Source organism: Phodopus roborovskii, unplaced genomic scaffold (genome assembly GCF_943737965.1).
Source record: "Phodopus roborovskii unplaced genomic scaffold, PHOROB, whole genome shotgun sequence".
NCBI lineage: Eukaryota > Metazoa > Chordata > Mammalia > Rodentia > Cricetidae > Phodopus > Phodopus roborovskii.
Window position 1 is genome coordinate 71,350 of NW_026125167.1, and position 20,167 is coordinate 91,516.

The 20,167-nt window shown below is 36.0% G+C and overlaps 1 protein-coding gene across 1 annotated transcript in view; it reads right to left on the reverse strand.

Annotated features, from left to right (window-relative positions):
- The window catches only part of LOC127226405 (doublecortin domain-containing protein 1-like), a gene marked incomplete at its 3' end in the record, with an annotated part of 193,071 nt that overhangs the window by 66,991 nt on the left and 105,913 nt on the right, over positions 1–20,167 (reverse strand). Inside the window, exons 4-5 of the mRNA XM_051190417.1 lie at positions 9,826–9,918; positions 5,343–5,483 (exon numbers count right to left, since the gene is read on the reverse strand). Of these exons, the coding sequence (XP_051046374.1) occupies positions 5,343–5,483; positions 9,826–9,918 (234 nt within the window). The remainder of the gene's footprint in view (positions 1–5,342; positions 5,484–9,825; positions 9,919–20,167) is intronic.

Here is a 20,167-nt window from a genome sequence, read left to right on the forward strand (position 1 = left end):
CACCTTTCAACAATACTCTGAATGTTAGCAGTCTTGATTCTACAACACAGTGATAGAAAATAGCAGACTTGTGTGAGAAAAAAATGATTCATCTTTCTTCTGCCTCCAAAAAACATGCTTTAATAACACTGATAGACACTATCTTAGAGTAAATGGATAGAAAAAGTTATTCCAAGCAAATGGAACTAAGAAACAAACAGGTGTGGCTCTAAAACTTATGGAGTACATAAACTTATGAAAATTAAACAATTAATCTATTGAATGATAATTGGGCCACTGAAGAAATAAAAAGGGAAATTTAAAAATTTTGGAGAAGAAAGTTTAAAGTAGAAAGATTTAAATTTATAAACAATATATACAATAATAAAAATAAAATGCAATTGTATATTGCCCACAAGAAACTTCACCTATTAAAAAAGTACACTGATGAAGAATGAAGGGTTGGAAAACGATATATCACAAAAATGATTTGCTTTGATCAATAACATGTGAGCAAAAGTATCATGTAGTACTTTGTGTGTGTCTGTCTGTCTGTGTGTGTGTGTGCGTGTGTGTTCATGAAATGTAGATGCATGTGTATGGGGATGTATGTGAAGGCCAAACAAGAGTTCACCCTTGAGAGTCCTTCCTCAGGTGTCAACCATCTTAGTATTCTTGAGACAAAGACTCTCACTGTGACCTGAGGGTCACTGATTCAGCTAGGATAAAGGGTCTTAGAGCCCCCAAGGATCCACCTGCCTCTACCAACCCAGCACTTGGATTACAATCATAGTTCCAGAATTAAAAACATACCATAAAGTTACAGCTACTAAAACAGTATGGTATAGGAGTAAAACCAGACACAAACCCATGGAACAGAATAGAAATTAAGCATAGATTAATCACAAATACCTTGCCTATGTAATTGATATTTTATTGGCAATCATTCATTATACTAGGTGACAGATGTGTTTTCATAAAAATATATACTGAATTTTGGATTAACTCCCTATAGTTCTCTTCTTTTCTTTGTCACCCATCATTATCACAGTTTGTTGCCCTGGACAATGGTTTCACTTCTAGTCCCATCTCACTCTCTTTCAATCTCTCACTCTCTCTCATATATATGTATGTATGTATGTATGTATGTATGTATACATACATATATGATTTTATTAATCTGGGATGCACAAATTTTTAAAAATTTAATGTTTGCCTTTGTGAAAATGACTTAATTTAATAACTATCTAGTTTAATAGATATTTTTATAATAATCTACATGGGGAGGAAAAGGTTTATTTTTTATATATATAACCAAATCCATTTAAATGAAAACAAACATTTATAGACAATATTTGGGAATTTAGGCGTCGTTCTTTCCAAACTACTTCCTGCTGGTAAGGGGCGCTGTCATGGGGGATTCTAAGAAGATACAGAAATCCTGGCTGTAGTCTGTAAGGCTGCTTTGTCCAGCTGTTTTGAGTGTAGAATCACCTGGTACTCTGTTTTTGTTTCCACAGAAAATGAAAGCTGTGGATTCCTTCCAGACTAATGTGGTTTGATCAAGCCAGACCGCCAGAAAAGGTTTATTTTATCTCATAATTTTTAGGTAACAGCTCATCGTGGAAGGAAGACAGGGCAGAAATTCAAGACAGAAACCTGGAGATAGGAACTGAAACAGAAGCCATGGAGGAGCAATGTTAACTGGCTTGTTGACCATCTGCTTAGGGGTGGTAACACCTACAGTGGGTTATATATAAATATATGCATGTATTTATAAATATATATTATATATTTATAAATCATTGTATTTTACATATTAATCCCAGTTTCCTCTCCCTCCCACACTCCCATGGCCCCCACTGGTCTCCCATTCCATCCCCCACCCACTCCCCAGAGAGGGTGAGACATTCCATGAGGGATCATCAAAATCTGTCATGTTATTTGGAGTAGGGCCTAGGCCCTCCCCCATGTATATAGGCTGAAAGTATCCCTCCATAGGGAATGGGCTCCCAAAGTCCATTCATGCACTAGGGATAGATACATATGGTTCCACAGCCAGAGGTCCCATGGACTGCCCAGTCCTCCTTGCTGAAACGTTCATGGGCTCTGGTTTGGTTCTATGTTGGTTCCTCATATGTCAGACTAGGGTCTATGAGTTCCCGCTTGTTCAGGTTTGCAGTTTCTGTGGTTTTTCCCAGGGTGGTCTTGTGCCCTTTGTTCATCACTCCTTCCTCTCTGAAACTGGATTCCAGGAATTCTGTTCAGTGCTTAGCTGTGGGTGTCTGCTTCTGCTTCCATCAGCTACTTGATGAAGGCTCTAGGATGGCATTTAATGTAGTCACCAATCTCATTATAGGGGAAGGGCATTTAAGGTAGCCTCTCCACTATTGCTTAGATTCCTAGTTGGGGACATCCTTGTGGATCTCTGTACAATTCCCTAGTGCCATATTTAGATGACCCTAGCTTGTATCAAACTGACCAAAAAAGAAAAGAAAAGAAAAAGAACCCCCCCCAAAAAAAACCTAGCCAGCCCATATGGCAATCTCTAGCTGAATCCGTTTTTCTTCTGAAAATTACATAATTTTGTTCTTTATGGATGAATACAATTCCACTATATATATATATATATATATACACACATATATATATGCATATATATATATGTAAGTGTCTGTTAATGGACACTTACATTGGTTCTGTAACTTAGCTGTCGTGACTACTCCTGCAAAAATCACTGATGTGAAAGTGTGTCTGTGACTTGACAACTTAGATTTCTTTGAACAAATGGCATAGCTGGCTCATATGGCAGTTCTATTTGCAGTTGCTCTGGCGAGTCTCCATATTGAATTCCAGTGTGGTGGATTGTTTTGCAATCCCAACAGGAATGGATAAACATTCTATTTTCTTTTCAGCTTCACCAACATTTGCTTTTTTTCTTAATTTTTTTAAAAATTAAAATAGCATTATGCCACATTCTCCCCTGTCTTTTCTCCTCCATCCTTTCCCAACTACCATCCTCTAAATCCCTCCTCCTTCCCCTCTAACTCAAAAGTTGATGGATTCTTTTTATTTGTCTATTATTGTTATATATCTGTGTGCATACATAAGCATACACACATATATATATATATGTGTATATATATATATATATATATATATATATATATATATATATATTAAAATTTCATGGCTGGGGTCACAAAACTTGAGAAATCATATTGAAGGGTTGCAGCATTAGGAAGGTTGAGAGTCGCCAGTTGCCAGTAAAGTTTGTTCAGAGAATTAGCAGAAATTAACAAGAGGAAGCATCAGGCCTTTCTCACAGGTGTACTTGTGGTGTCATATTCCCCCATGTGATGTGCCTTGGTCAATGTAGAAGTCGCAACTGGCACTGCTCAGCACCATCCTAAGGGCCAATAGTACTTCCATCACTGGTCTTTGCCACTGATGCTAATGCCCCAGTACTGCAGTAGAAGCTCTTCCTTCATCTTCTTTCGCAGCCTAGGAAAGACATACTGAGGAGGGCCACTAATAACCCACAGCTAATGTACAAGTGGATAATACATAATATATACTTTGTGTTAATAAGTTGACAGTGTATAATATATACTGTGTCAAGTCACTGGGATTTAGGCTTGGACAATTTTACTAAAAATTGATTAATTTACCATTCTCTATTAAATATTTTCAACCATGTATAACTCACTAGTGATGGACAGCTCTTAGTGGCAGTAACAGTCTGTGCCAAGTCCTCTTAAGTATCCATAAATGAGCCCTCATGGCTAGATAAAGGAACTTGGATATAGGTTTAAAAACCACATGTATATGAGGCAGTGGAGAAGGTTTGAAAAAATGATGGGAGGAGTCTCAGTAGAAGAAAATAGAAAAAAATGTAATGTAAAAATGATGACATGGAAAAGAAAAGAAAACAAAGGAAGAAAGTGATTAGGGGAAAATAACAAAGGAAGAAAGAAAATGAAGACAATATTGTTTTTAAGCTAAAAGTCCCATGGGAGTCTCCTCTAAAAGCCTGTCCTTCCAGAATGGATTTCTGCACTACATACAACACAGTTATTTCTATTAAGTTGTGACTTTAAAAACAAAACAAAACAAAACAAACAAACAAACAAAACTCCAAATAATCCAGTGCAAGGCAGTGCTTCTGCTTTACCTTGTTCGTGATATTTTATCCCACACAAGTATTATCCTCAAAGTGATAGATGATACCAACAACATACCTAAGCCAAACGCCAAACAGTCCAGGTGGCCTGCTCTTCTGGGTATTTGATGAAGCAAGGGCCCTAAACACAATGGCTCACTGGAAAGTACAACAGCTCTCTGAATCCATTCCTGAGGTCATGTGATTTGGGAAGATAGGATTTGATGTAGCATTTAATGTTTGTATCATGTAATGTACCTTTCTGGCAAATACTGGTCTCTTCAGTTTGATGTACTTCACCACATGGTAGAGGACGCCACTAGCACAAACCCAAAGGAGAAAGAAGGAAGATCCCAGGCTTTGATTTAGGACATTTTTATGCACGAATGGTTTTACTGTCACGATGCATACACTTTAACTGATAAGGGATTCCATGTGACATCGGAAATCAACCAACCATGCAATAGCTGATGTCATTTACTCTCTAAAGAGCTATTGGTTAAAGTCTTAAATTTTTCATTGGGGATAAAGTCTTTGTCCTTTCAAATGTTTCTCCATTACTTTTTTTTTTTTTTTTTACTGCTTCCATTGGATTATTTGTCAATGTGTGTGAGACACAATGACACAAACTATTAGTTGTTTTCTTAATTCAAAACTTAAATGTTATATGTCTGAGCAAATACTAAATTACATCTTAAAGGAGAGAATTGGTTAAAAATCCTGCCAATGATGTTTTTATAATACTTCCATTCAGTTTTGCTCAAACTTTGTTACTTTACATATTCATATGGCCTTTTATCTTCAAAGTGCTATGTTTGTTCTCAATTATTATGATAACATGTTGTCCTTAAATGTAACTATACACATGAACTAACTCACACCAACTTCAGGCAGATGATACAATATTATTGAATTATTTTACATAATATGATCTTTTTCCAAATCAAAGATGTTGTTAAAAGGAGAGAACTGTTCTTTAAAAAAAAAATTCTTTATCATAAATCTTTCTCTCCCTGCAAATCCTTTTTTTCTCTCTACAAAAGCAATCTGAATGGGGGTAAAAGAAGACAAAACTTGACCTTTTGTGATCCCAGCATTAATGGGTCTGTTCATAATTCAATCTATGTGTGTGTGTGAGCATCCATGTGGAAACATAGAAGCCTGAGAGACATAAAACCTTTCCCTTTAAACATTATCTGACCCTATCGGTCCCATTCACAAAAGAAGGCTTACGCATGCATATGCTGAAAAAGCGCACCATCTCATTGTGCAGCAGAAAGCTACTCGTTCCACTCCTCATGCTCCATGGCAATAGAGCACGGAAGTGACACTTGTACAGAGTCTGGGAGTGTAACAAATGAACAGAAGGTACCAAACAAAAATTAAATATTCTGCTGAGGAAATAAACGAACTTCTGAAATAAGGTGAGCGTGCACACTGCTATAAATATGCACACGGGTTTTAGAGAGTGTGGAGGGATGTTGGACCACATCTCTATGATGCATGCATTCAATTCTTGTATTCAATTACATTCTCAAGATGGGTAGTCAGCACAATATATTAGCCTCTTTATATATTTTTTTATAGATTTTACATATTAAAGTTGTCTATTGTGAGCTACACATTGCTAAATATTGCCTGTCTGCTGCCAGGAACAAGTCTAAAGAACTCCTGGTTTTTGTAGTGGCTTCAGCCATTGGGCTGAGTTCTCTGTGGCTTTGAATCCAGCCATGTTATTGAGAACTCCAGAGCACTTTGTACAGAATACCATTTGAAGTCATCACATAGAATAGTTGTCTCTATTCTCGAAATAAGGACACCACGGAAATACACAGGATGGTCTCAAAGCAAGGAAAGCCTGTTAACTCAACCACAACTTTGTAGACAAGTGTGGTGATTCAAACTTGTAAATACTTGGGAGGCTGAGGCGGGAGGGTTTAAGACCTCTGTGGAGTACACAGTGAGTTCCAAGCCAGTCTGGCGATGCAGTATGAGAAAGAATGGAGGGGCCCTGCAGGATGGCTCAGCAGGCGTAAGGCACTTACCACCAAGCCTCATGATCAACACTTGATCACCAGGACCTACATAGTGGAAACTTGAAAGTTGTCACCTGACTTCTACATATGCACCATGCAATAGCCCCCCCCCATCAGCAAGCATATGTATGCATACATACATAAAAGGACAAGTTTTAATAGCCTATTTTAAATGAGCCAGAACAGGAACACATTCCAATGAACATTTTTTAACCTTCCTAAAGCTCTCCATTGTTTTGCCTACAAATATATTGTTTTCATAGGTTAAAAGGAGAGTAGAATCTTGAATTAATAAAAAAAAAAAGACTAGAAAAATCAGGAGAGCTGAAAGAAAGCTAAGTATCTTTGAAGCTGAGCTACAGTGTAACCACTGGAAATCTGATATATGTGACATCTCTCATCGCACTGTACTGACTGCCAAATTGTCACACTTTCCTACAAGTTTCCTCAGGTGGGAAGATCTACCTTGCTTCCCTATGTGATGGCTTTATAATCTGACACCCCATCTACTGATATGGGAGAGACCATTGAAAATGGAGCCATTTTAAATGTCTTCCCAGCCCAGCTGTTTGGGGAAGGGTTGATGGCAATGACATTGATAAGAGCCACATCTTGAGGCAGCTTCATAGCTGTTCTTTACAGAACTCTATAGAGTATAGCTCACTAAAGACTCTGCTTGTCATACTTGGAACACTCTTACCAAGTTGACACCTGGGAACAATGGCTAACTATGTCTTGTTTCCACAATGGGATGAGTGCTTCCACCCAGTCTTACTGCCATGCAGAGTTAACCCAATGCTGGTATCTATTTTTCAGATAACCTGAATACCACACCTTTAAACTGACAATAATGACTTACAAATTTGCAAAGAAGAACTTTAATACACATTTGAATCAAAGTAACTTTTGTGTAATTACTGTTTCCAGTATTTGTGGAATGGAAACTCATTAAAAAAAAAAAAAAAAAAAAAAAAAAAAAAAAAAGCCCAGGTATCAGAACAGGAGCACAACCTGAGATTTTATGACATTTAATCATGGTTTTAAAAATAGTCATAGAATTTCATATTTGTGGAAACAAAAGCTGTGGGGCTGTGGCTGTGGCTCAGCAGTGGAGCACTTACCTGGAGTGCATAAAGCCATAAGTTCAAGCCCAGCACCATCAAAATAAAGGAGAACTAAGCTTAGAACAAAAATTGAAGTAATTTCCCTTAAATTTTCTCACTTCCCTTTTCCATTAGGATTTTGCTTCTCTAAATGTGTATGAACTACAGCTAAAATTTGACTTCACTTTTGCTAACCCGAACACTGGAATTTACACATCTAAACAAGCAATCGTTTAGCAATTACCCATGTGTTCAATTTTTTAAACAACACCACCACCACCATCAACAAGAACAACAAAACATTTTTGAGTTGCACCTGATAAATTAAATATGCAACTAATTGAAGTTGTTTTGAAAGAACATTGAAGCAAATAGTGTTAAATAAATATAAAACTGCCAATAAGAACAGCAATATGCATGTGTAAAAATATCACAATGAAACCCACTACTTTCATAGTTAACAAATTAAGCTAATAAAAGCAATACCAAATAAATGTAAGTATTATTATGCCTTTGCGAAATTATTAAATTCCCATTATACTTTATATGTCTATAATAATGATCATTTTCCTTGACCACTAAATTTTCAGTTGCGGGGAAATTATAATTTTATATAAAGTAGCAAAGGGAAGACTAAAGAGATGGATCAGTTCGGAAAGCACTTGTTATGCAAGCATGGCAATCTAAGTATATATCTACAGTTAAGTCAGGCATGATACTGCATCTGTAATCTCAGTACCCCCAGAAACATGCATGTTAACCGATGTATATATACAAGTAGCAAACTGTAAAGACTATTCTCTAACAAGGTGGAATGTGAGGACCAATACTGAAGGTTGTTCCTTTAACTTCCATACACATGTCATGGACATGTACATTACTCACACCTCTAAGATGCACACACATACAATAATTAAACATGTAAGTCAAACAGCAAGCATAACTATACCTAAGAAAACAATCTGCCATTACTTTAGATTATAATCTCTCCAACTCTGGTTAAAGATATGTAAAACATGTAGAGGGATGTCTTAGTTAGGGTTTCTATTGCTGTGATGAAACATCACAACCAAAAAGCAAGTTGGGGAGTAAAGGGTTTCTTCGGCTTATGTTTCCAGATCATAGGCCATCATTGTAGGAAGTCAGGACAGGAACACAAGCAGGGCCAGAACCTGGAGGCAGGATCTTATGCAGAGGCTATGGAGGGGAGCTGCCTACTGGCTTGCTTTCCATGGCTTGCTCAGCCTGCTTTCATATAGAACCCAGGATCACCAGCCCAAGGATGGAACCACCCACCATGGGATAAGCCCTCCCTCATTGATCACTAATTGAGAAAATGCCTTATAGCTGGACCTCATGGAAACATTTCCTCAAGTAGGGTTCCTTCTTCTCTGATAATTCTAGCTTGTGTCAAGTTGACACACAAAACCCTCAGTACAAAGAATAATTTTTATAACTAGCTACCTAGCTACCTACCTTATAACTATTCAGTGGAAAGAGCCAAAATTATAACTTAAATCTATACAGCTGTTACTCATTGTGTTTTAGGAAACAGTCATGTTTATGTTTTGTAAAATATTCCCTATGGAGTATTATAATCAATTCTTACAATACTACTAATACTGAAACTATATGTCCTTAATAGTACCACATTTTCACCTAAGAGTTGAATTCATGCAGAAAATTTGATACACCTTTTGATCATGTTATAAAATATGTAGTCAGAAAGAATGACAGTCATTAAGATTAAAATAATACTAAAACCTTAAACTTTAGATAGATTACTTATGTTCAAATTGGTTAAATTTATGCAGAAAGTTTATTCTTTAAATGTATACATAATCTTATCCTTTCAGTTGGTTATAAATTTATTTTTCACAGTGTAGTACACAAGAGACTAGCAAATCCATGCCCACTTCTCTCAAAGATGAAATGGTTTTGCATTCCAGGAAGCGACATGAAAATCATTTTCCTCCTTTGTCTGGCACCAATTTTGTGTTATTATTTCATTTATGGAATACGCTGTCAACTTCCCAGCATGGGCTTTGGAGAGGAGGTCTGATTTAATAGTTCTTCATTACAATATTGCCGGCAGAATCTGATGATTAGCTCTTTTAGGTTTGACATTTGTAAACTACGACTTTCCCTTGATAGACGATAACTTCGTTAGCATTTCTAAAATTCTGAGCAAGAATTCTCTCCTTAGATGTTAGTTAATAAAAATAAAATTTAGAGTTATCAAAAATTCAAAAACTCACACTTTCCAATGCAGGGTGTTTAAGTATTATGTAATAACTTGTAAACTTTTGGGGGAAATATTCATGATTTTTCAGAAAATCATGACTGTTCTTGCAGGCATATATTATCTTTCAGGGAATCTACACCAATAAAATAATTACCAGTTTTGAACAGCTTTTTTTTTCTGCTCTCAGCTTTTAAGAATGAACAAGAGTCGAATTAACCTAATACTCAAGCTAAAATTTCTGTTAATTTCAAAATCATGTACATTTTCATTTCGATATCCTTAGCAAAATGAGTTCCTTACATCTTCTCGTGACTTCCAGTATTCCTCTGGTGTCATAGAAAGAATGGCCTTTGCTGTGATCTTGGCTCTCTGTTCGTTCAGGACCATGTTCAACTAAAAGATACAAATAATCAATATGAACCTCTGACAATTAATAGCAACAATTCAAACAACTAAGTTTTTATTAATGTTGATGTTCCTACATGATGAAAACCTTATTTAGATTAAGCAGAGAGATGATGTTTTTAATAGTTAAAATATTTAACATACTGAATTTTTTACTTTCTTTTTAAAATATACAACTTGGAAAAGCTAATAGGGAGGGAAATTCTTGAATTGACATTGCCAATTAATCAATTAGACAGTGGTTAAGATTTTTTTAAAGCATTTTAAAATGAATTTACAACTTTTAATAGGTTGAGCTTTCCTATCAAAATTTTTTAATGTAGGGAAGATAATAAGGTTGCTGCCACTATGTTGGAATAGAAGTCAAGGAGAACAACAAAAGTGTTCATTCATACACTACACTGTGCTAAAATTATTTCCAATATTTTGTAACAGAAGATCGTGTCTCTACATAGATTGGCAATTACCTCCAACTGGCTCCATTCAGTCAGATCAAACTCTTTTCCTACTATATCCAGCCCTTGACTTATAAAATTATGCATGTGGTCCATTTCATATCCTTATAAATAATCTTATTGAAATAAAATGCTATTTTTATCAAAGGAAGAAATTAATTCACACAGTAAGATTCATTCAACAGAGTGACACCATTAGAAACAAACAGAACAAGAATTTGATAAAGAGCCTCTGGAGTCTTCATTTTTTGATACAGGGACTCATTTTGTAGCTGGCTAGCCTGGAACTCACTTTGTAGACCAGGCTGACCTCAAACTTAGAGATTCCCCCTTCCCCTGAGTATAGAATTAAAGGCATGTGCTTCCAGGCCTGTCTCCCCTCCTCTCACCATTGGAATACTTAATAATTATTAAGTGATGAATCTAGATTAATAATTAATAATAAAGACAGGTTTTTTAAGTGTTTTATGTGTTCATGCTTCTATTATATGTAAGTTTTCTCAAGTATATGCCTAACAATCATATTTGGCAATGTGAATCATTAACTCCTCCTGCCTAAAGATCTATACCTCCTACATTGGGTATAACTATGAAATAAAGGTTCAACATGCCCTCTTCAGTCTAACCATTGAGATATACTTAAGAATTATCAAGCTGTGAACATTTAATCCAATGATCACTGATACAACTGAGCCCCACAATTATCAGTTTGGGCAGACAGGAATACAGGAGTAGTCCAGGAATCTTCAGGCTATTCGATGCTCACCTAAATAAGGAGTAGATGAATGTTTCTCTAAAGTGCTTGTCAGCAGGTTAGGATTTATGGGAAGGGAAAGAGGATGTTAGCAGTACTTTATAGTATGAAATAGACAAGATATAAGCAAATGAGATATGTTTCAACAAAAAGTAGGGAGAAGACTGAAATTTTGCCAGCAAGTAGTGGTTTACCAACCCCAGAGCTGACCTAGGTTGAGAATCACTGATTGAACAGGTTATTTTAATTATCACATAAGACTATTTTTAGATTATTTTCTCTGGTGACTATTTGTTCCTGTAACAGCATAACACAGAAGCATAACACTATGAAGATGTAAATAACAGGTCTTTGTATAGGTTAAGTCTGATCTCAAGTCTCATCGAATGTTTATCAGGAGAGTTCTCATCTCAGGAGATAAGGGAAATAGAAGACAGATACTGGAGACTGTGCCTCAAACTCACCATTTTCTCTTATTTTTGCAGTGCTGGGATTAGAACCCAAAGTCATATGCATGCAGAGCAGAGCTCAGCCACTCAGCTACACCACAGTCCTTAGTGTTAGGAGACAGGGTTTCCCAGGCTGGTCTTGTGCTTATAATACTTTTCCCTCCATCTCCCAAAATAAGGGATCAGATGCATGTGCCCCATGCCCATCAAGTTTATTTATTCTTTAAAGCATTTATCTCCAGGTGTAAAAAGGAAGGAAGGGATAGAAGGAAGAAGAAATAGAGGGAGGGAGAGGGGGAGAGAGAAAGAGACAGAGAGGCAGAGAACATTCACAGCAGTCTTTTTTAAGGGAAATAAAACAAAAACAAAGGCATGAAGCTCTTTGGTACCATGCAGAGAGGTAGGAGTCTAATGAGATTCCTAGGGCCATGACACTTGGAGCAGCAGGAAAGTAACTTTTCAAAAGGTGAGAACTTTTCCCCTGACAGCACTACAGTTGTGGCGGAAATCAGCTCAATTTCAATATCCAACTTCAAATAAACACTGTACATATCTATGTGTGCAGTGGGAAAACAAACCAACATCATTAAAATAAACATTGTATCATAGTGTCAGATAGGATGCTTTTGATAAAATGTGAGAATGAGCATATGGGGTCTTTACTGGAAACAGAAGCCATCCCAAGAGAACTATGTTTTAATTTAACCATTTAGAGGACATTATTAAAGAGCCAAATGGAGAGAGTGAAATTTCATCTGAAGTATTGATAATAATTCAGTGCTACTGACATCTTTCTCTCAAAATGCAAGATATGACAATAATCGTCAGATTCTTCTCTCCCATCACTGTTGATGAGATTACTGTGTTTCTTCATTAAAACAATAAAATAACTAGATGCCACCAATTTGCTGTGTTATCTCAGATATGTAAAATAATTTGTTAATTAAGTTAAAATATATGGGGCTTTTTTCCTATTAAGGAATACAGGAACTTCAAAAGTTGGAAAACAGAAACATACTAAAATGTATGTATAACTGGAAAAAAAAATCCCTGCTAAATAGAATAAGGGGAAGCCATCATTTTGTCCTAACCACATATTGCTCTCTTCAAATATAAGGGAAATTTCTCACATATTCATTGTACAATTCAAAATATATAATTTAATAGGAATGCAATTTTCCCAGGGTTTGTTGCTAAAATGTGAAATACATAACAAAACCATACACTGGTAACCAGGCAAGGCTGGGCTCTTTCTGAACTAGTGAAAACTAGTAACAAACAATCAAGAGACTGGAGAACAGGAGAAAGGGGGAAAAACTAATGGAAATTGTTTAAGGAAAAAGCCTGGTTAGAAACACAGGAAATCAAAACAAGATAAATTCATGGGAGGCATTTGAGGAATTAAGATCATTTTCTATAAAGGGCCCGGAGATTTATCTTGGTGGAGAGTGCTTGCTTAGCATGCATTTGGCCCTGTGTGCAATCCCTAGTAATTCAAAAGAAAACAGAATAAAAAGAAGGAAAGAGTTCCATAAAAATGTGCCAAAAATGAGACAACAGAATCCAATAAAATGATTTCTATTGTCTTTGTCTTTTCAGAGTATATTTTATTTAAAACACTAAGGGTTGACACTAAGGGTTCAGATATCATTCCATTTCCAAAGACCTAAAAGTAACAGTTTAGGGATACAGAATTTGTTATAAAACGTGGGCTCAATAACTAACAGCACTCCTAATTTTTGAAGGATGCTTCAAATGCCTGAAGGCTCATGGAGCTTTCCTAAGGACACCCTCCAATGGAAAGCAGGCTAAAGACCTTCTAGACAAATGTAACCTAAACAGCGTGGTCTTGTCTCCTATACATCATTAGTGGCTGACTACCTTTCTGCTGTATGTCTCAAGTATTCTGACATATGCTTATTAAAATCATAAAGATCCTGTAAAATTTTTAACATGATAGATAAGATGTATCTTACAAAAGAAATTAACTCTAAAATTGCCATTGTAGATTTAAATTATTACTATCAATAGAAAAAAAAACACAGTAATTCAAACAAGCTGGTATGTTCTCTCCACCTAATTCATGCTGACATTCCAGATAAGTTCTACCCAAAGGGGAAAAAGCCTATTAGTGCAACTAAACTCTCATGGTCCTAAACTCTGGCTTTCCACATGGCTTTTGCATTTCAACAGAGGAACTAAAGATCAAGGATGAAGTATACAATATGTGTTGTGTAGAACACTCTTAATAAATCAGCATGCCCCTGTAAGAAGACTGAATTCATCTAAGGTTTTCATCAGTAAATATTGATCCACTACTACATTATTTGAGCCATAGTTTACATGCAGATCAATATAGGCAATACAGTTTAGCATAAACAATAAGATAACCACCCTTCATATATATTGGCAATCTTCCCAATGGTCTGGTAACATACAAAAGACTGGGACAAATTACTTATTTATATATACAAAACATGGTTATAAAGGACAGCTGCAGGTATTTTTTTTGGAAAGTGCATTTTAATAAGGTCCCATTCAGTTATAGAACAAATGGGGGAAAGTAGTTTGCACTACAGAGTTTAGCGCAGGAGCCCTCTCCTTTTCTAACCACGAAATCAATCATTTGTCCAGACTGTGGGAGTCAGAGGTAGTTACTGAAAAGACTCCGTATATAAACAAGTCAATAACTCATTGTGTGTTATTGTTGAGCTGAAGAAGTCGGCTTTCAAAAAGCTGGCCCTGCTTCTCCCGGAATGAATGTCACTGTATTCAGGGACTGGGAGAGCCTTTGTTTCTCACCATTGCTGACTGCCATTTATGTATGGGAACAGGAGGTGGCTGCAGGAAGAGCAAGGGAAGATACTATTCCCTAACGTGATGTCCACGTCAAAATCTCAGTGTTGTCAGCCTAAGTCATTTGTTTCTGAAAGTGAACAATGAGACTGACAGAGTGGCCACAGAAAAATATTTGGCAAAAGAGTTAAAAGACAAATGAATCTGCAGCATCTTAAGTTGGATCTGGACGATACAGTAGATTTCCTACTTGTCAACAGAAATAAATCTGACATTCAGGCAATGGTTTGAAGAGTTCAAATGCACAAAATCAAACTGATGAACAGGTCAGCATGTCAAAGGAATTCTATCTGTTCTTGCTGTAAATAGAAAGGTTGATTCTTGAGACAATCAAATAGAGTTTTCAAATGTCTTTGTGTGTGTGTGTGTGTGTGTGTGTGTGTGTGTGTGTGTGTGCACTCACTCACTCACATGCATGCATGCTTCTTTTATCTGTAAAAGAGAAGGTGTTTTCAGTAGGTATCAGATTTTGGAGAGAGTAATAAAACTCATTTGAGAAGCAATGCTGACATTTGCAATAAGGAAATTTCAATGATCTTTGGCTTAAAATTAAAGGTCCTTTATGTTCAAAATGCACTGAATTCAAAATATATAACTCCTGTTAGAACTGTGTTTATTTCATCTTGATGTTTGTTAAGCAGCTACTGTTTATTCACAGATAAGATACTATGAAGAAGAAGCACAAGAGCCAACTTCCAGGGTTACATTTAATTTGGGTAAATGACAAACACAAGCATACCTATTTAATAAATGGTCCTCATACTGTATTACAAAAACGTGATATCATCAGACAAAACTTCTTTTCAGGTCAAATCTATTTTCAAAATATTTTCATTAATTTATGTTTGTTTGGAGTTGGTGGGACAATGACATGACTTGCACACGAAGATCAGAAGACAATTTGTGGAAGTCACTTCTCTCCTTCCAGCATGTGAGTCTCAGGGACTGAACTCAAGCTGTCAGGAGATGCCATAATCCACTGAGCCACCTCTACAGCCCCCTCTTTACTTTTAACTAGACAAAGTTGTAGGTGTAACAAGGGGGTAGTACAAGAAATTAGCTGAATCTCATCAGTCTCATGCACACACTCAATCAAGTCAGATAATGCCATCTATCTCTACCACACAACAGTACGTGACAGACCTTCCCTGGACACAAACATCCTAGTATTAAAGCACAGAGTGTTTAATGGGACAATGTAAAATAAAACATCAAAAATATTTGGAACTGGATAGATAATCATGGATATGCAACTTATGAAACTAAAAAATACTTAAGATTGGAGTGTTTAGAGATGGAGGATCCATCAATATGAACAGAAGAGAAAATGGTAACAGAGAGTATTGTTATTAATTAACAACAGTACTATTTAGTAATTGTATGATGGAGTTAGCTCTAAGTAAACTTGATAAAGTGGTTAGACATAGCTTTGGGAGGGAAAAGTCTAGCTGAGACTGAGGGGTAAGCCAGGATAAGACCGTAAGAGATCCTGTCAGAGCAGTCAGGGCTGGATGGATGTCATTACGGGATGCTTCACAGAGACTAAGAAGGCACAGACACTTGTGTGGACCCATTCTTAACCGATTTCTCAATTCAGATGTAAGAGGGAGGGCTGCATGTCAAGTGCCCAGTACTATAATGAGGAAAGCTTGAGGACTCCATCCTTAGCTCTCTAGGGTCTCAACACTGTGCTCTCAAAGCCTTCTAAGCTTAATTCAGTTCCAGTCTGAGGGCTCTCAATCCTGACCTAACCCCACTTCTTACAGCATGGTCTCAAGACAGTCTTTTTGTGCAGAAATTTTTAAATACCACTTCACATCTTAAGGAAAGAGAGAAATCCAATTCAAAACTGCCATGCCTAGCCTTCCTCTCTATCCTTCCAGCTTTTTTGAGAAAAACCTTCTTTTCGACAGTGTAACTCCTAGATAACAGCTTTTCTTAAGAGAGAATTTATAAGCCAAGCCATCATAATATTTGATAACCAGTAGATATATAATCATCTTAAATCAGTGATGTTTTGTTACAGTTTATATAAAAGCATACAAAAGACAATTTTCTGTGATACTTTATGCTGATTTGGCCATTGCAAATTTTAAATTGCCCTTTAAAAAAAAACCCTTCTCTATTTTTGTAAGCAACAAAATTCTGTAGGTAATGTAACACAGGCTTGGCTGGCCCTGACTCTGTAGCCATGTTCTAACTTTTCATCCACATAGTCTATCATGATTACGAATGTCATGTGTCCTTTCTATTTAATAATATCGACTCTTAAATGCTGATAAGACTGGGGGAGTCAGAGATAGGTAAGATGTAAAGCATAAAGTTATCAGTCAAGATAAGGCCAATGAGTCGCTAAGCCAGATACTGGAAACATCTGTTGCTAGAGAACATCACGTGTAGGTTAGATCTAGGAAGCAGTTCAGTGAGAAATGACTGTCTTAGAGCAATAATGTGGAGAGTGAATGTGGAGAGCAAAACACCAAACCTCCCCCCTCTGGCCTCTGCACTCACATACACAAGTGAGCTCACCCCACTCCACATGTAAGTATATTCAGAAACACAAACAGGCACACATGTGCACACACACACAAAATTAAATATGAAAGATAAAATACAAAACAAGTTCAACATTACTACTAATGAAATAACTCAATCTAAAGAAATGGTGTAACATGTTCTTAAGTCAAACTTTTTAAAATACTGGTAAAGATTCCTGAGATTAAGAACTAATGACTGCGGGGAAACTCAAGTTTGGAAGAGGGAAGTCTGGCAATGGATATTAAGCCCTAGAAAGGACTAGTAACTTAGATCCAGAAACCCTATCACTGAGAATTTTTCTGCAGGATCTTACTACAAATATCCACACCAATCCCCAAATTAATAGTATGGATGAAAAATGTTGTTTCAAAGACCAGTAATATGTCAGTGTTCAGAATTAAGCTCCTAGACTAGATTATTATCATCTATTTAAAATAATGCTATGTATTACCCAGTAATAATATATTTAATTAATTCCATTTAACAATAGAAAACAGAGACAGTCTTTCAAGTGAAAAAAACTAGATATCTAAAGGTAAACAAGACCTTAACTATATAATGAGGTCAAAATATTAATAACAGCTACTCAGAACAGTGAGGTAAGGGATATTATGGTTCTCTTCTGTCTTATCCACCTTAGCTTATCACTACATTAAGTTTTCTACAGTGTCTATTCACCTTTCTATGTATATGCAGATTCCCTTTACTTACTGCTTCATTTCTTATTATCCTCCAATGTGTCTAAGCAAATGCCTGCTTTATTATCTTCTGTTTTCTTACAATTGCTCCAATATCATTTCCTCCTTACTAAAGTTACCTCATCTTTAGAAAGGAAATTATAACAATACGGGAATGTTGTTCAGTGCCAGAATGTTTGCCTAGTGTGTGTAAAGCCGAGGGTTTGATCCATAGCATTGCAAAAAAAAAATAATAATAATAATTTTAAGATAATAAACCTAAAATTTATAAAAAGATAAGTGCCATCACATTTGGTTTTAAAATTGTTCATAGCTTACTAAATTTTCTTTTAAAGAGAAAATGTAGACCAATATACAACAATGGAAGGTTTAGATTATTACTTTAAAAACACATTTAAAAACAGTATTAACTGCTTCTGAAAATGAACTAGAGGAGAAAAAGATGAGCCAGACATAGGCCTGGGTTCTGCTGTCACACTGCTCTGACATTCAAGATACACTGTGTCACTTGGTCAGTTGTGCAAATGATGCTTGCAGAGGTCAAGTAACTTGGTCAGGAACAAAGGCAAAGCAAATTGAAGAGCTGGCATTCAGATCCAGGCATGTCTAACTCTAGCACCCATGACTCTTAATTAAGTCCTGGCTATATCAGAAAAAATAACAAATATAGTGTGGGAGGAAGTAGCTAGATAGTTACAAATGTATTTGCAACTTTTCTTCATATTGAAGCATAAAGTGTGAAAGCCACAATTTTAAAATTATAATTCTATTAATATAAAGTGATTTTTATGAAATTAATTAAAAATAATTGTATCTAGGAGAATTTATTTTTATTATTCAAAAAAGAAACTAGATAGAAATTTACTGTCAGAAATTGTCACTGTAATTTATTAAAACTCTCTTGTTTCCAATTTTCTTTTAGTTTTAAGATTATAAATAAGAACATATAATGACAATTTTTTAATTATGAAAAGAATTATTAATGTGTTCTAATATAATAAATGCAGATATTAATAAATACTCAGGGATACTAGTGGTTCTGTATTTAATAACTAAAAACTTTTGTTTGTATATATGTAGATATATAAATGTATACAAAATATATATATTTTATGTTAGCAGAATTTATTGCCTTAGTCTTTGATAGGTTTCTGATTTTTGAATAGTTGTATCTTCAAATGATTCTTTAAAATGTCTTAAACAATTAGAGCTACCTAATAATAGGCCATTCATATGAGTTAAAGGAAACAAGCAAATTAAACAGGAGAAAAAAAGTTTTAATGATCCATTGCAGATCACAGTAACTATTATTGTTAATATCATTACTGTGTTTTTCAAAATTTCCAAGAGTAGGCTGAATATATTCTGACTACTAGTCAATGATAATTATGTAAGCAATAGATACATCATTGTTTCAAGTGAGCATTCCACAAGATATGATACACACACACACATACACCACATTGTACTCTACAAATAATATAATTATTATTTGACCATTACTAGAGTGGGTAAAGTTCTGGCTGTGTAATGCAAAGACCTGGATTTTGATGCCCAGCTGGGCGTGTTTGGATGTGATACAAACAAGCGGAACCCTGGATCTCACGGGCTAGACCATTTATACTTACAAAACAAACTAGACTTCATAACACTGGAGATGAGAGGAGGGAGAGGAAAACAAGAATTCTGTTCTTTTAGGCTTCAACTCTTTTGCTCTATCATAGGTCCTGCTGGAAGGTGGGGCAGAGTCATGTTTCCAAAGAGAACTATTCTGATGGAACACTTTCGAGTTCCCATGTACCGCTGCTCTTTGTAAGATCACCATATAGTCTACTGCCCAAACCAGGAAATGCTTGACCATAACATTAACTAAGCTGAGATAGCAAGTGACCTCTAAAACTTCTTTGCGAAAAAAAATCTCCTTAATTTGTCTAATAAAGACTTTTCTTACCATTTCTCAGGTTGCTTTTTGTGAGACACTTTGTCATTTCCTTTGTATTACCAGAACCATGTATACAACACTTCAGTAAATCAAGCCATATGCTTACTGGAGCTATTTAGTCAATTTATTTACTCTCTTTCTGCTGTACCTATATATTCCACTCTGTTCTCACATCCTCTGTGTGTGTGTGTGTGTGTGTGTGTGTGTGTGTGTGTTTCATATACATGTTTATCTGTGTTCACATGTACATTGGCTTTGTATGGTACATGTGTGTATAGAGGCCAGGGGTTGGCTCTACATGGCCTCTTGGCTTTCATAATGTGAGCCTAGCCTCTGATGATTGCTTACTGACCCTGGGTGTCTGTCTCTATTCTTCTCTATTTTCTAAGGTGGAGTCACTTGCCGAAGCTGGTTCTCAGCTAGTATAACTAGCTGGCTTGCTTAGGAATCCACTGCTATCTGTCTCTCAAGTGCTGTGGTTACATGTTGGTAGGCATACCAGCCCAGATTTTATATAAGTGTAAGGCTTTGAACTCTGATCTTCT